Genomic DNA, 16,271 nt, shown 5'->3' on the forward strand with positions numbered 1-16,271 from the left:
AAAGCATAAAATAGATCTCATTGTAATAAGTATTACTAAAGGTCTGAACAATAAAGTGCTGTGGCATGTCTAGGGAGGAAGTGGTTAAGTCCAAGCCTGTTCCTGAATCCTGGCCCTGGGGCTGAAACCTGCCACCACCTGCCCTGCAGCCCAACTTTCTGAATATTGCCACATTGGTCTACCTATCAGCACGGCGCTGGAGCCCCTTGGTAGACTTACTTGATGCCAAGTATCCCCCTGGTGTCTGTGGTCATTGTTCGTAGATCTTGGTCTAAAAGGCTGCCTGAACTTCCTCCACACCTGTCACCACTGCCACCCTCCCCCACTCCACCCCACCCCAAACACACATGCAGGCCTTATCTCTAAACTGAAAGGCTGTCTAGTTCCACTTTTCCCACTGCAGTCAACCCTCCTATAATTATAATAATTATGGCCACCACTGAATGGCTACCTCTGTGTACCAGGCCCTGGGCCAGAGCGTGTCATAAGAGTTATATCTCAGGGGGCTTTTCATTTCTCTTTTTTTTTTTTTTTAGATGGGGTTTTGCTCTTGTTCTCCAGGCTGGAGTGCAATGGCACGATCTTGGCTCACTGCAACCTCTGCCTCCCGGGTTCAGGCAATTCTCCTGCCTCAGCCTCCCAAGTAGCTGGGATTACAGGCACCTACCACCATGCCTGGCTAATTTTTTTTTTTTTTTTTTTTTTTTTTTTTTTTTGCTTTTTTGGTAGAGGTGGAGTTTCACCATGTTAGCCAGGCTTGTCTCAAACTCCTGACCTTATATGATCTCCCCGCCTCAGCTTCCCAAAGTGCTGGAATTACAGGCATGAGCTACCACACCCGGCCCATTTTCTCCAAAAGAAACTGAAGTCAGAAAGAAGAAGTCACTTACTTATCCCAGAGCACACAGCTAGTAAGTGGCAGAGGCAGGACTTGAACCCCAGCTGGCTGATTCCAGAGACCATGCTACCATAGCTGGTGGGGATGGCAGGTTCAGCCACAAAGCTGGTAGCAGCATTTGCCCCCTCCGGTGGAGAAGCTCCCAGTCTGGCAGAGCAGACATGCTGCAGCACCAAGCCTCTAGCTGAGATAGTGAAGTAAAACTGGCACGTACAGGGGTATCTGAGGAGGAAGTCATTCTAAGTCAAAGTGGTGGGGCCAGGAAAGCTCCTTTCTGGGGTTAGAGGAAACTCAAGGACTGTCCTTCATGTAATATATCCATTTGCTGGCTCCTTATCCAAATAATGATATCAGCTAACATTGACTGAACATTTACCAAGCTCCAGGCCCTGTGCTAGGTGCTTAGATAAGTTACCTCCTGGAGTTCTCAAGTCAGTAGGGGTAGATATTCTTATTTTCTACCAATTTACAAATGAAGAAACTGAAGGTCCAAGACGGGAAGCAACTGGCATGAGTACACATGCCTCCAAAGTGTTGGAGCTGGGATTTCAGTTACTCACTTATCCATCTGATAAGTTTATTCTGTCCCTGCCACCCACCAGGCCCTGATCAGGATGCTGAGGGGATAGCAGTGAGCAGCACTGACAGGCCTTTGCATCTGAGCCTCAGATCTCATGGGGAGGGGAGCCACATGGAACAGACAGACAAGTGGCACCAGAGGATGAGGCATGCTCTGCAGAGAGCCTAAAATACGGGGCCTTATAGGAGTAATGGGGATTATTTCAGATTTGACAGCCCCCAAGTCTCTCCAATGCCAGTGCTGGAGCTCTTGGCCACTGGTCCTCACTGTCACTCCCTGCTAAGCTCCCACAACTTTTGGTTGAGGCATTTGCCCCATTATACCTTGTTTTATATACTTATATTTCTGTTTTTTTTTTCTTGAAGGGCGGAACCTCAACTTATTCTTTTCTGTATCATAATGGCACCGAGTACAGTGTCAGATAATGGGAGAGAGCCAGGGGTTACATTGGAAAAGCCACCCAACCCCAGGTAGTGGCACTGGCTGAGGGTGGCCAGTTAGGGCCTTGGCACCATAATAAGCCCATTTAGAGGTGAAGGCTGTGTTCTGCTAACAGCAGTGAAGAGGAGGGTCAGCCAGCGCAGGGCCAATGAGAGGAGCACAGCATGGATGGAAGGGCTGGGAGAGGGGAGCCAGCAGGAGCCCACAACATGGTGCTCCTGCGAAGAGGTCAGGGTCTAGCCTGGAACAGCAGTAGGGACCCAAAAAAGACACCTGAGAGACTGTGTGAAGAGGCTGCTGCTGGACTTTGGTTGGAGGTGGCCCTGAGACTTTGAAAATAGTTCTGTTAACAAAAAGGAGGAGATTTAGAAGAAAAGCTGGTTGTGTAGGAGATAAAGCAATAGCCTTTATTGAGTGCTCATCATGTGTGAGGCCCTATGCTAAAATCTCTGCCTTGTCTCACTGAATTCCCATTACAATCCAGCAAGGTCAGTGTTCCCATTATACCTGCTTTACAGACGAAGACCTAAGGCCAGAGGCTAAGCCATTTGTCACATGCCACAGAGGCAGTAAGTGGCCTAGACGGGGCTCAATCTCCCATCTGTCTGCCCAGTCTGTGCCCCTCCAGCACCCCCACCCCTGACCCACTACTTCCTGCTTTTAGTGACTTGGATGTGGAATCAGTTGCATCTAAGAACAAACAACATAGACTAGGGGCTGCAGCCCTGAGGAGAATGTGTGCCTGAGCCTGTGGATTTAGGATTTTAAGTGCAAAGCAAAATTTGGAGCTATGAAAGTAGGGTTTTACCAAGGAGAGAAGAGACAAGAAATTGAAGAATAATCTCAGGTGGGAGAGAGGGCTGGGGCAGGAGATGTCACCCGTCAGAGGCTACAGAGGGCAGGATGGAGAGATGAGCAGTGCCCAAGGCCTTCGGCTGGGGAGAAGGAGATCTTGGCTGAGTTCAGAGGGTGGTTTTCCTGGAAGCATGGGAGGCCATGCTTCTAGGAAAAGGGTTGACAGTACAAGTGAGGAAGTGAAAGGAGCAGGAGACTCTTAGAGGGCTGAAGTTTTGAAAATCAAGGACCAAGGATGCCATCACCTCGAATGCCCTCCTCTAAGATGCGGAAACTGAGACCCAGAGAGAGGAGTTTGCCCCAGACCACAGAACTAGGTGTTCTGATACCCTTTTGCTGCCTATCTTGACATGAAGAACAGAGAAAGAATAGAAGTGTAAAGACAGGCCATGGTGATTTTAAGGTACACAGACTGTTGGAGGCAGAAGAGGTACAAGAGCAATAAGATGGAAGAGAACCAGAATCTTAGTTCATATGCTGGCTGTGGAAATAATGGCAAAAACTGCAATTACTTTTGCACCAACCTAATACTTTCTGGGTTAATGTGAAAGTTAAAAGACCAATTCATGTGAAAATGCTTTAGGAGCTGGTATATAACGTATAAACCTGAGGCATTTCAATAGAGAGAGGAGATATACCAGACACAGAGCTTCTCAACGGGTATGAAAAGATGATGAGAAAATACCAGAGAAGAAAGAATGGAGAGACTTTTTCTTTCTTTATTTCCCACCTCCGATGTATTATAATGTGCATTGTGGGTTCCATGGGGGCAGACATGACCCCGTGGCACCTGCAACAGAGGGCCATGGTCCCCACAAATGCTCACAACTTGAAAAAGTCTTTTCACAGGGTCAGCATCCAGCCTGCACACTACCATTGCCCGTTATCATTGCAGGTTAATTTTGTTGCAGCTATTGATGTGTACGAAGACGGAGAAGCTGGTTTGCTGTTGTGTTACAACTGTAAGTTAAGGATGTGTTTTTATCTTTATTTGCTAAAATGGACTGCTTTTTTTCTGGGCAATCTAAAAAGATTTTCCTTAGATTTACCCAGTGTATCATCCCTGGGTTCGTAATTGCCTTCCAGGAAGCAACTGAAAAATACCTTCCTCCTTATGTCTCCCACTGTGCACCAGGCCTCTTGGTGACACAATAAGAGAACTGCCGCCTATGGTGCTATCTCCAGGATTCGCCAGTGATGACAGTGGCTTCCAGTTAGGGGGCCCTTACTGTGTGCCAGGTGCTGTGCTTGGGATGCTGTGGACATTGTCTTATTTAATTCTCATAGTGAATACCTGCAGCAGGCTCTGTTATTATCCCCAGTTTAGAGATGAGGCAACTGAGGCCTAGAGAGGTGAACTACCTTTGTCAAGGTCTTGCAGCTACTAAGCAGCAGGGTTTGCATCTGGTGCTCTCTTGACTCCAGCACCCCCAATTTTAACCACTGTTACTATTCTACATTTTGCTGTTTCTCTGATATAACTGAAATTAGCCTCAACCCAGGATATCCGGCCTCAGTTGGGCTAGTTTGGATTAGGTGGCAGGTAGGTGTTGGGCAGACCAAAGGTATCAAAAAGGGTCTTTAAGGATTTTCAGCATTTCAAAGGCTAATACTATAATACATTTTAAAAAAAGGATTTTTTAAGGCTAAAAGAAAAGAATAAGCTATTTTTCTGGATAAAGCTGCCCAGTCTAACAAGACATAAACATGTTTTTCAGCCTAAGATTTTATCAATTTAGAGTGGTGATGCTGGGTCAGATATTTTGATTAATTAATCTTTGATTAATAAGTATAAGAAAGCTAATTATTAGTAGAGAAGGTTGTTTTATAAACATAATCTTTCAAAATTTGAGCTTTATGGAGAATAAGTTAGGAGAAGGTGGTCAAATCTCTTCAACAATAAATTGATCTTTGGGGATATTTTATGCACAGAGCTGTGTAGCCCTCCTCAGAACAGCGAGTCATGAATGGCTCATGTGATGAGAAGGACCCCATGCAAGGCAGCAGGAACAGGCCACTCTCCCACACCCCAGTAGCCAGGCCACCACTGCTGCTCCTGACCTCTGTCCCCAGGTTTATGGGGACAAGGAGGCGGGGAGCTGCATGGTAGAAGTCACTTCTGTAAGAAATTCATCTTTCTAAAGTATGGTCTTTTTGCTTTATTGAGACTTCTGTGAGAATAACTTGTGGCAGAATATTTTAAAAACTGATTTGGATTTTTTTTACCCTTTAACCGCTTGAAAGGATGGAAGAGGTTTTAGGTGGAAGAGGAGAAGTTAAGAACAGAAAGATAGAGCAGGTTTTTAGAGTTGGAGAATTAATCCCAAACAAAAAGAGGGCATGGAAACAAATGTGGATGACATCAGCTCTGTGCAAGACTTGCCAGAGCTGACTGGAACAAGCTGGGCTTCTCACTCAGCAGCTGCTGCATCAGCTATGGTTCCTGCAGCCTCTGGATCTCACAGAGCTCTTCCTTGGGAGTTCCATTTCCCATGGCCTTGCACATCTTCTGGCTTCAGGCTCTGACTTCATCTCAGGATGGGATCAGTGTGTGTCTGATTTCAAAGATCCACTACATCAGAAAGTAATCTCTGTGTCTTTAGATCCCAAGGTCAAGGCCTTGGCAACCTCAGAGGTTCCCATAGCCTCAGTCTTCCCCAAACCATGCCACTTCCTCCCATTTCTGTGGATCAGGAATCTGTCTTTTGTTTTCCATATTTCTTTTTCTCAAGACATTGGGAGACATCTGGTGAACTACTCCAATAAAACCAGTTGTGTCTGCCTACAGTCATCCAAGTCACTTCTCTAACTCATTCCTGTGCTTGCAGCACACATGGAATTTGCCCATTTGGGTCTATGTTCTTGACTTGATCACAGACACCTGTACAATAAAGGCCCTTTTCAACAAGCGGCTGCAGAATGATAATGCTCTCCCCAAAATTTCAAACTGATTTGTATCATCGAAGTTTTTTTCTGTATTAAAAAAGCAAAATTAAAAAGAACTTTTTTTCCTTTTTGTTTTTTGAGAGGGAGTCTTGCTCTGTCACCAGGCTGGAGTGCAGTGGCACAGTTTGGCTCATTGTAACCTCTGCCTCCTAGGTTCAAGTGATTCTCTTGCCTCAGCCTACCAACTGGCTGGTACTACGGGCACACGCCAGTACGTCCAGCTAATTTTTTGTATTTTTAGTAGAAACAGGGTTTCATCATGTTAGCCAGGATGACCTCGATCTCTTGACCTCGTTATCCACCTGCCTCGGCCTCCCAAAGTGCTGGGATTACAGGCATGAGCCACTGCACCCGGCCAAAAATAACTTTTAAACTCAGAGTTTTATATGGAGTAATTTTTGTCTCAGATATTTTAAAGTTGCAAATATTTTATAATGGAGATTACAACTTTCAGTTATGTGTGATTTGAAAAAATGTATATTCAACTTTAGGGGAAAAATGGTATAAATAGTTCAATATGCTATTGATTTTAGTTTTTTTAAGTAATTAAACTATTTTGATTACCAGGGTCAGTATTTAACTGTTTAAAAAGAGAAAAATAAAACTTGGCTGTTCCATTAGCACCCAGTAATCATTCATCTTTTTTTTTTTTTTTTTTTTTGAGACGGAGTTTCGCTCTTGTTGCCCAGGCTGGAGTGCAATGGCGCGATCTCGGCTCACCGCAACCTCCGCCTCCTGGGTTCAGGCAATTCTCCTGCCTCAGCCTCCTGAGTAGCTGGGATTACAGGCACACGCCACCATGCCCAGCTAATTTTTAGTATTTTTAGTAGAGACGGGGTTTCACCATGTTGACCAGGATGGTCTCGATCTCTTGACCTCGTGATCCACCCGTCTCGGCCTCCCAAAGTGCTGGGATTACAGGCTTGAGCCACCGCGCCCGGCCAATCATTCATCTTTAATGCAAGTAATTTCAGTGCTGAGGGTGAACTCTTATGTTTGCTGATGCTGCTTTAAAGATAATCATGCCAGGAAAACTAGAAAAGCTCGCATAAGTGCCCCTCATTTTTGATGTGATCATATGTGACCTTACTAAGTCTTGACTTCCAGGTAAGTAATAGTAAGAATACAAAACCTGCTTCTCGCAGCTGTTGTGAGGACTAAACAAGATGATACCTGTAAAGCCCATAACACATGGCATGACACAGCAAGAATTTATTTTTCCACCATTTATTCCAGAATCATCAGAGTATTAATTCAGAACTCAGTTTTTTTAACTTAACTTCATAAACTTTTTTTAAATTTTAAGATGGAGTTTTGCACTTGTTGCCCAGGCTGGAGTGTAATGGTGCAATCTCAACTCACTGCAACCTCCGCCTCCTGAGTTCAAGCGATTCTCATGCCTCAGCCTCCTGAGTAGCTGGGATTACAGGCATTTACCAACACACCCAGCCAATTTTTGTATTTTTAGTAGAGATGGGGTTTCACCATGTTGGCCAGGCTGGTCTTGAACTCCTGACCTTAGGTGATCCATCTGCCTCGGCCTCCCAAAGTGCTGGGATTACAGGCATGAGGCACCGCTCCCTGCCCTTCATAGACTTTTTTTTTTTTTTTTTTTTTTTTTTTGAGATGGAGTCTCACACTGTCTCCAGGGCTGGATTGCAGTGGCACAATCTTGGCTCACTGCAACCTCTGCCTCCTGGGTTCAAGCAATTCTCCTACCTCAGCCTACCAAGTAGCTGGGATTACAGGCGCCCACCACCACACCCAGCTAATTTTTTGTATTTTTAGTAGAGATGGGGTTTCACTGTGTTGGCCAGGCTGGTCTCAAACTCCGGACCTCGTGATCCTCCCACCTTGGCCTCCCAAAGTGGTGGGATTACAGGCATGAGCCACCATACCTGGCCCTTCATAGACTTTTTTACATGCAATAGGGACTTTCTTCAGAAAATTTATTTTAAAATTAAAAGTAGTATTTGTCATCTTTGTTCTCCACCAGCTGGATGGAGACAAAGGAGTAACACCCATAAACTTTGAGCTTCTTCCTGTGCAGTGACATTCCTAAAACTCTCTCCCTCAACCCAGCCCTTCCGACCTCCTGCCCCTCCATTCAGGCTGTCCTATGTAACTGCAATGGGGGACCTTCTCTATGCCAGGAACATTCTAGGCTTTAAAAACACAGCACTGAGAGCCACTGCCAGGGACTGTAGTGAGCTTGCAGTTTAGGGGAGAGGCAGGTGTGGCCACCAGCACAGACTGTGAATGAGCTTCACAGGCTTGGGGGTTCAAGAAACATGCATCCCTTGTCTTCTAAATCCTTGAGTCTGATTCTCCCTCATCAGGGACAGAGACCACCAATGTTAATTATTGGGAGAAAGAACCCTCTACAGGTATTGGTCGACTTACAACCTATGCAACTTACGACCATTAGACTTTACAACTGCAATCGCTAGCCATGACTGCTCCGCGTCTGGCAGCGCAAACATTGCCCAGCTGGGTGTACGACAGTGCAGCCCAGCTTCCGGCAGCACTACCATCTCCGCATGCACCATTTCAACTGTTATCCCAGACTCGGTACAGCAAACTCAACTTACAACCAAATTGTGTTACGACCGGTCTGTCGGCACCAATCGTGGTCGTAAGTCGAGCACTAGCTGTACTTCTCTAGGGTCACACTGAAGTCCTTGGCGCTTATTGAGTTAGAAAATGCAGGGGCGGGGCCCCTGAACTGCAGTCTGGGCCCTGTAAGCAGCTCCTCTTCCACACCTGTGGGACCCTTCTCTAAGGTGGGAGCCCACTCCCTGAGATAGGCTGAGGTTTGGCCTGGCCTCCCTAGGCTCAAACACAGGCATCTTCTGCCCACCCAGGACACTCTGGCTCAGGTAGTTCAGGTCTCCTCTCACTCAAACCCACCAGCAGTTTTTCTCCCCTGGTGGGAGTCAGGGTGGGACAGGATTGTGGCAAGATGTATGCATGGACCTGGACCTTTCAAAACACAACTGCCCTCCCCTTCCTGAGTGGGGATGAGAAAGAAGACACATTCCTTCAGTCAACAAATGTTTACTAAGCACCTACTGTGTCTAGAGGTTTCAGCATTGAATAAAATATCCACAAATTCCTGCCCTCAGAGGAATTTACATTTTAAAAGGGACAGCTTGGACAAATAACATGTTAGATAAGAAAAATGTCTATTTTAAATGATGATGAGAGCCGAGGGGAAATAATGCAGAGAAGAGAGATGATGCTTAGCAGCGGTGAGGAATGCAGGTCGCCATTGAGATAAAGTAAAAAGGAAGCTGAGAGCTGAGAAAAGACCTGCAAGGAGGCAGACAGAAGAGTATTCCAGGCCGAGATAACAGCCGGGTGCAGCCCTTGAGACAGGAACATCCTGGCATGGGCCAGATGAACCCAAGGTGACCAGTGATGCTCTGCAGAGAGAGCAGTGGATAAGAGTAAGATCAGCAACAAAGAGCAGATTTCGGTCAGGTTTGGTAGGCATGTGCCTTGGGGAGCCTTATTCTGGTGAGCAAATGGGGGGCTTGACAGGGAGACAGGATCCACAAGGTTGAAGAGGAGCACTCTGGCTGCTGTGGGGAATTTACTGAAGCAGTAGGGTTAGGGAGACCAGGGAGAAGACGACTGCACATGTCTGATGAGAGGACAGCAGCGGTACCGGAACTACAGCAGTGGAGGTGCTGAGAAGCAGTCAGGTCCGAAATGCATTTCAAATATAAGGGCCAGGTGCAGTGGCTCACACCTATAATCCCAGCACTTTGGGAGGCTGAGACGGGCAGATCATTTCAGGTCAGGAATTCGAAACCAGCCTGACCAACATGGTCAAACCCCATCTCTCCAAAAAATTCAAAAATTAGTCAGGCATGGCAGTGTGCACCTATAGTCCTAGCTACATGGATGGCTGAGGCAGGAGAATCACTTGTGCCCAGGAGGTGGAGGTTGCAGTGAGCAGAGCTTGCACCACTGCACTCCAGTGGGTGACAGAGTGAGACTGTCAAAACAAAAACAAACAAAAAGATGTCAGATATAAGAACCAAGATGCAGTACTCATTCCTCAAATCTGCTGCTTCCCCTGTCTTCAGCTTCCAGCAGCAGCCACCAGCCTTCCATGGCAATATGGTGTCTTCGTGTAGCTTTCCTGTTTACACTACTTCTTTTTTATTAAATGGTGTTCAGTTTAAAAAAATAAATAAATAAAATAAACCAAGCTAATTCGCTGATGAATCAAACTTGGGATGTGAGAGGAAGAGGAAAAAAAAGGAAGACTCTGCAGTTTGGGGCCTGAGCAGCTAGGAGAACGGAGAACACCACATCCTGATTGAAGAAAGCTTGGCCGAGAGCAAGCTTGAGGCAAAGCTTAAGAGTCTAGCCTGGACCCATCAGTGCCTTCCTTGTATCCCTGTGGAGATGCCCAAGGACCTGAATGTTCAAGTCCAAGGCACTCAAGAAAGAGCTCTGCCTGGAGCTCTGACTCTGTTTGGGAGTCATTAGCATATAAACTATATTTAAAGTCTTAAAACTAAAGAAATTACCTAGGGGAAGGGAGAGGCACCAGCAAAGTAGACTGAGGAGGAGTGGCCAGAAAGGCAGGGATAACCAGGAGCCTACAGGAAGGAGGACATCCTCACCTGTGCCCCAGCCAGAGCAGGCAAGGCCTGTCTGAGAGGGACACTTGGACCCAGCGAGGTGGAGGTCATTTGGAAGCCAAGAGCAGGCATCTCTGGAAAGCAGGGGAGGGGGTCACCTGTTCACATGTTCACAGGGGTTGCAAGGCAGTGGGAGAAGAGAAAACTGACTGGGGGCACAGATGAGTCTTCAGAGACTTTCACTTTAAGGTAAAAAGAGGCAGGGTATAATAACTACAGGAAGGGCGTTCAAATGGGCTTTTTGTTTTTCTGAAGTGTGGGATAAATAGCAAGTTTGTAAGGCCATGAGGGAAGCTCCAATAGGGAAGGGGGGAGACGTACCAGGGAGAGGGAGAGAATTGCTGGAGCAAGTCCCTCCGTCTGAGGAAGCCATCAGAACATAGTGGGAAGAGGGAGGATTGACCATACCTGAGAGCATCAGAGCCACAGATGGCCATGGCCATGGCACCCAGGGTGTCCTGTCTGGAGCATTTGCTTTCTCCGGAAGTAAGGGCTCCCTCGACTGTGGTTAGCTTTTTATCTTCATTTACTCTGTCAGATATACAGCTATAAGACACTAAGATAACTGTTTTACAAGGCACAGTGGTTACATCAAAGGAGTTCCTAAACCCTGATGGGCCAGAATCTTCCAAAAAGATTCGACATGGTGGGAGAGGTGCTTGTTCCTGGAGCTTCCCACGACACTGTCATCTCCCCAGTTCCTGCCCTGCAGCGCAGGCCTTGATCAGCAGCTCTGGCTTCCATACCTCTCTCCCACAGAAGTGGGAAATATCAGGAGTTTAAAAAAAGAACTGTTACACTGCACAGGATTCCATATGACAGGATACCGTTGAAAGTGTTCTGGCCAGAGAGAAGGGAATAAGGAAGCAGACAGCATGAAAAGAAAAGAAGGGGACCGCCCCCTTCACTGAACCACAAACACCCAGAAGGCCAGACCATGGCCCAGCTCTCTAGCCTGGACCCCAGCACCCGGCTGGCACAGTGCTGGTGTCCATAAACTTTGCTGGACTGAGCCAAACTTGTACCCTGTATCAGAGAGCCGCATCAGAGGCAGGTCTATCCAAGGGGACTCTTCTGTCCCCACCTTTCTTACATTGCTGTCCACTCTCCTTTTCAGACTTCCTTCTCTCCCAACTCTGTCCCATCCTCTTGCTTTCTTTCTGCCTCTCTGGCTGCCTCAGTGCTATGCCATTCACAGTCTCTTCTCCAGTCACCCCTTAAGGCCAGCATTCCAGAGGGCCCTGTCCTCGCCCTTCCACCTGGCATGCTTGTTCTCCTCTGCAAGCTTGATTGCCAGTTTGCTGTTGCTGACTCCCAAGTCTTTCCAGTCTAAACCCACTGCTGAACTCTGTACCAGCACGTCATACTCCTTACTGTACAGCCCACTTCAGCAGCTCAAGGACACCTTGGACTCAACCTGTCCTCCCTGAACTCAAGATCTTTCCTCCTTACATGTGCTCCTCCTCTGATGTGCCCCACCCTAGTGCAGGGCATCACTCTCCACCCATCAGCCAAACCAGAGAATGGTTGGCACACTGGACTTCTCCCTGCCTTTACTCCCCACCTCCGAACTGTCTTCCCACACAGCTCAGATTCATTCCAAATGGCCTATCTTTTATGAACCAGTCACTCCTCACCTGGTCAGTGTAAAACGCACAGAATTTCTTGGACTCTGGCTCCATCTTAGAGCAACTCAGCTCTTCCCTCTGCACTGCTGCTAGGGCTTCCTAAAACCCTAATGTGACCGTCTCACTTTCCCTGGCCAGGACTCCCTTCCCCAAGCCAGCCTCTGCCTCTGTCTGCCTTTCTTCACATAGGAAATCCCTTTGACTTCTAGAGACTCCTGGAGACAGGGGAAGGCGTGCCCTGATTCTGTGGGAGGCACGGAAGGAGCTGGTACAGGCTGTGTGTGTCACAGTATTGGGTGACAACAGGAGCAGCTCACCAGTCTTGTTCTGAGGAAGAGGCTGAAGATGAAGGGATACATTCCCCATCTATTTACTCACCAGGTGTGCCTTGGTTCAAGGCAAATTTTGTGTAGAATATAAAATGCTATTACAGGATAAGTATCATAAGATTTTATTCAAGATTTTCAATGTCATAATTTTTAATTTCATAACAGATATTTTAAATATTTTAATCAAATGAATAACATAATAACATATAACTATAATGTGTTATATATTTTGTCATCACATTTAATTACATAAACAAATTTGTCAATTGAACAGAAGAAAGAATCCAGAAACAGATCTACACATATTTGGCAAATTGATTTTTGACAAAGGTGTGAAGGCAATTCAATGGCAAAGTAAGTCTCTCTTTTTTTTTTTATTGCATTTTAGGTTTGGGGTTACATGTGAAGAACATACAAGATTGTTGCATAGGTACACACATGGCAGTGTGATTTGCTGCCTTCCTCCCCATCACCTATATCTGGCATTTCTCCCCATGCTCTCTCTCCCTAACTCCCCACCCCCTGCTGTCCCTCCCCTATTTCCCCCCAACAGACCCCAGTGTGTAGTGCTCCCCTCCCTGTGTCCATGTGTTCTCATTGTTCAACACCCACCTATGAGTGAGAGAACATACGGTGTTTGATTTTCTGTTCTCGTGTCAGTTTGCTGAGAGTGATGGTTTCCAGGTTCATCCATGTCCCTACAAAGGACATGAACTCATCATTTTTTATGGCTGCATAGTATTCCATGGTGTATATGTGCCACATTTTCCCTGTCCAGTCTATCATCGATGGGCATTTGGGTTGGTTCCAGGTCTTTGCTGTTGTAAATTGTGCTGCAGTGAACATTCGTGTGCATGTGTCCTTATAGTAGAACGATTTATAATCCTTTGGATATATACCCAGTAATGGGATTGCTGGGTCAAATGGAATTTCTATTTCTAGGTCCTTGGGGAGTCGCCACACTGTCTTCCACAATAGTTGAACTAATTTACACTCCCACTGACAGTGTAAAAGTGTTCCTATTTCTCCGTATCCTCTCCAGTATCTGTTGTCTCCAGATTTTTTAATGATCTCCATTCTAACTGGCATGAGATGGTATCTCAAAGTAAGAGTCTTTCTTAACAAATAATACCTGAGTAATTTCTATACATCTATCTATACCAGGATAGACGTATGCAAAAAAGGAAAAAAAAAAACCTTTTTGTTGTTGTTTTGTTTTGAGATGGAGTTTATCACTTGTTGGCCAGGCTGAAGTGCAGTGGTATGAATTTGGCTCACAGCAACCTTCGCCTCCCAGGTCCAAACAATTCTCCTGTCTCCGCCTCCCAACTAGCTGAGATTACAGGTGCATGCCACCACACCTAGCTAACCAAAAAGTTTGATCCATACCTCACATTTATTTATTTATTTATTTTTATTCAAAGCATTCACTCATTTATTCAGAGTATGTAAATAAAGAAGTACAATGTGTCAGGTATTGTTTTAAAGAAGGAAGACACTGTCCTTGCCTATCCCCATCCCAGGATTGTTGAAACATAAACAAATTGGTACATAGTATTATCAGAGATGTGTAGGGGAATAAGAGTACCAAGAAAGAAGCCATACGTGTTATGGGTGTTTGTGGGGCTAGGGATACAAGAAGTGTTTCCTATAGGAGATAATGTGAATATGTGTTTAGTCTACTGTGTATTCTTAATCTGTATTTGTAAAACAATGGGCTGCATAATGATATCTGACTTGTACTCAATATTTTTGGGGGGCAATAGTAGTTTTTATGCCGGCAAATTGAAATTATGTAAGAACTTTGGGACTCCTTAAATTTTCCTGGGTCCTACTTACTTTGTAAATTTTATTTTATTTATTTATTTATTTTTTTGAGATGGAGGCTCATTCGGTCACCCAGGCTGGAGTGCAATGGCATGATCTTGGCTCACTGCAACTTCCACCTCCCAGATTCAACCAATTCTCCTACCTCAGCCTCCCAAGTAGCTGGGACTACAGGCGCATGCCACCATGCCCTGCTGACTTTTTGTATTTTTAGTAGAGACAGGGTTTCACCACGTCAGCCAGCATCATCTTAATCTCCTGACCTTGTCATCTGCCTGCCTTGGCCTCCCAAAGTGCTGGGATTACAGGCGTGAGGCACCTCGCCCGGGCTACTTTGTAAATTTTAGCACTTCATAGTGTTAAAATATATGTTTTCTCTGAATGTTGAGACACACTAAGGAACAACACACTGTTGTTTTTGCACAGACTGGTTGCAACAGCTTTAGAATGTGTTTACCAAATTAAGAGATAAAAACACAAAATGCTACTGTTCAAAATTGGCTTTTTATTAGATCTGCTACTTTGCTTCAAACTTTAAACTGTACCCAGATGATGCGAGATACAGAGAAGTATCAGTTGCAGAGAACCTTCTGTTTTGATTGCCTTTTGGGAATTTTAACATTTGCATGTACTTCCCAGTGTGGAAACATGGATTCAAGGGTGGACTCCAGAAGATACAGGGGCCTATCTAACTGTAACCACATGATTATGATGAACAAAATTACAGCTGAATTAAATTTTGAAGGCTGTCCTTGAGGATATGCATAGAAAGTTGTGTGTTACTTAATAGATAATTTGTGAGCCTGAAGTCATTCAAAAGCCAGAGAAGAAATATTCAGGCTAAAGCAAAACTTGCTACTTGGTTAGAACAAAGAGATTGCACTTCGTGTTGGGAAGCTAAATGCCAGGAAAGAAAGAATAAATACTCCATAGATTGCAAGTCTCAGAGAATTTTACTTTTAAGGTGAGTAAGATCAAGCCACCACATGAACCAGGGACCTTCCTAGAGAACTGAAAAGAAGCCTCAAATATTGCTATTGCTGTAGCGTACAGGCATCAGAGTGGATGTTTTAATGAGTTAGGTTGAGATCAGATGGCCTACATGAGCCCTGGGAAAGAAACAAAACAGCATAGGAATAGAGGGCAAATGTGTGAGTGGTGCTATGACTGAGTGGCTGAGTTCAAGATAATTTACAGAGATTTGGTCCTAGATGCTGTTATACTGGGCACCCACCTAGCCTTTTTAAAAAGATAAAATAGGCTGGGTGAGGTGGTTCACACCTGTTTTCCCAGCACTTTGGGTGCCTGAGGTGGGAGGATCTCTCGAGGCCAGGAGTTCAAGACTGGCCTGGGCAATATAGTGAGACCCTGGTCTCTTTAAAAAAAGAACATCAAAGCCTAAAAGTACAAAAGAGGTCTTTCAGATTGTAGAGATAAGGCATGGTCTGTCTCCCCCTTGGTGGAAGAGTGAATGAAAATATCTGCCACTTCGATTTTGCTGATGTTTAGAAAGACTCCTAGCTGGGCACAGTGGCTCACACCTGTAACCCCAACACTTTGGGAGGTTGAGGTAGGTGGATCACTTAAGTCTGGCCAACATGGTGAAACCCCATGCCTACTAAAAATACAATAAATTAGCTGGGCATGGTAGTGCACACCTGCAATCCCAGCTACTTGGGAGGCAGAGGCATGAGAATCACCTGAACCCAGAAGGCAGAGACTGCAGTGAGCTGAGATCAGGCCACTGCACTCCAGCTTGGGCAACAGAGTGAGACTCCATCTCAAAAATAAAAAAAAAGATGCTATAATCCCAGCACTTTGGGAGGCCAAGGTAGGTGCATCACCTGAGCAGCCTGACCAACATGGTGAAACTCTGTCTAAATACAAAAAATAATACAAATAATTTTTTGTACTAAACACAAAAAATTAGCTGGGTGTAGTGGTGCCTGCCTGTAATCCCAGCTACGTGGGAGGCTGAGGCAGGAGAATCACTTGAACCCTGGTCACGGAGGTTGCAGTGAGCCGAGATTGCGCCATTGTACTCCAGCCTGGACAACAAGAGGGAAACTGTCTCAAAAAAAAAAAAAAAAAAAAAAAGGAAAGAATCCT

The 16,271-nt window shown here is 45.5% G+C and overlaps 1 protein-coding gene across 3 annotated transcripts in view; it reads left to right on the top strand.

Annotated features, from left to right (window-relative positions):
- The window catches only part of GARNL3 (GTPase activating Rap/RanGAP domain like 3), a 180,989-nt gene that overhangs the window by 145,015 nt on the left and 19,703 nt on the right, over nucleotides 1–16,271 (top strand). For all 3 annotated transcript variants that reach the window (XM_039475090.2, XM_074395365.1, XM_074395366.1), the window contains one exon: nucleotides 3,670–3,736. In XM_039475090.2, coding sequence (XP_039331024.1) covers nucleotides 3,670–3,736 — 67 coding nt within the window. The remainder of the gene's footprint in view (nucleotides 1–3,669; nucleotides 3,737–16,271) is intronic.

Source organism: Saimiri boliviensis, chromosome 2 (assembly GCF_048565385.1).
Source record: "Saimiri boliviensis isolate mSaiBol1 chromosome 2, mSaiBol1.pri, whole genome shotgun sequence".
Classification (NCBI taxonomy): Eukaryota; Metazoa; Chordata; class Mammalia; order Primates; family Cebidae; genus Saimiri; species Saimiri boliviensis.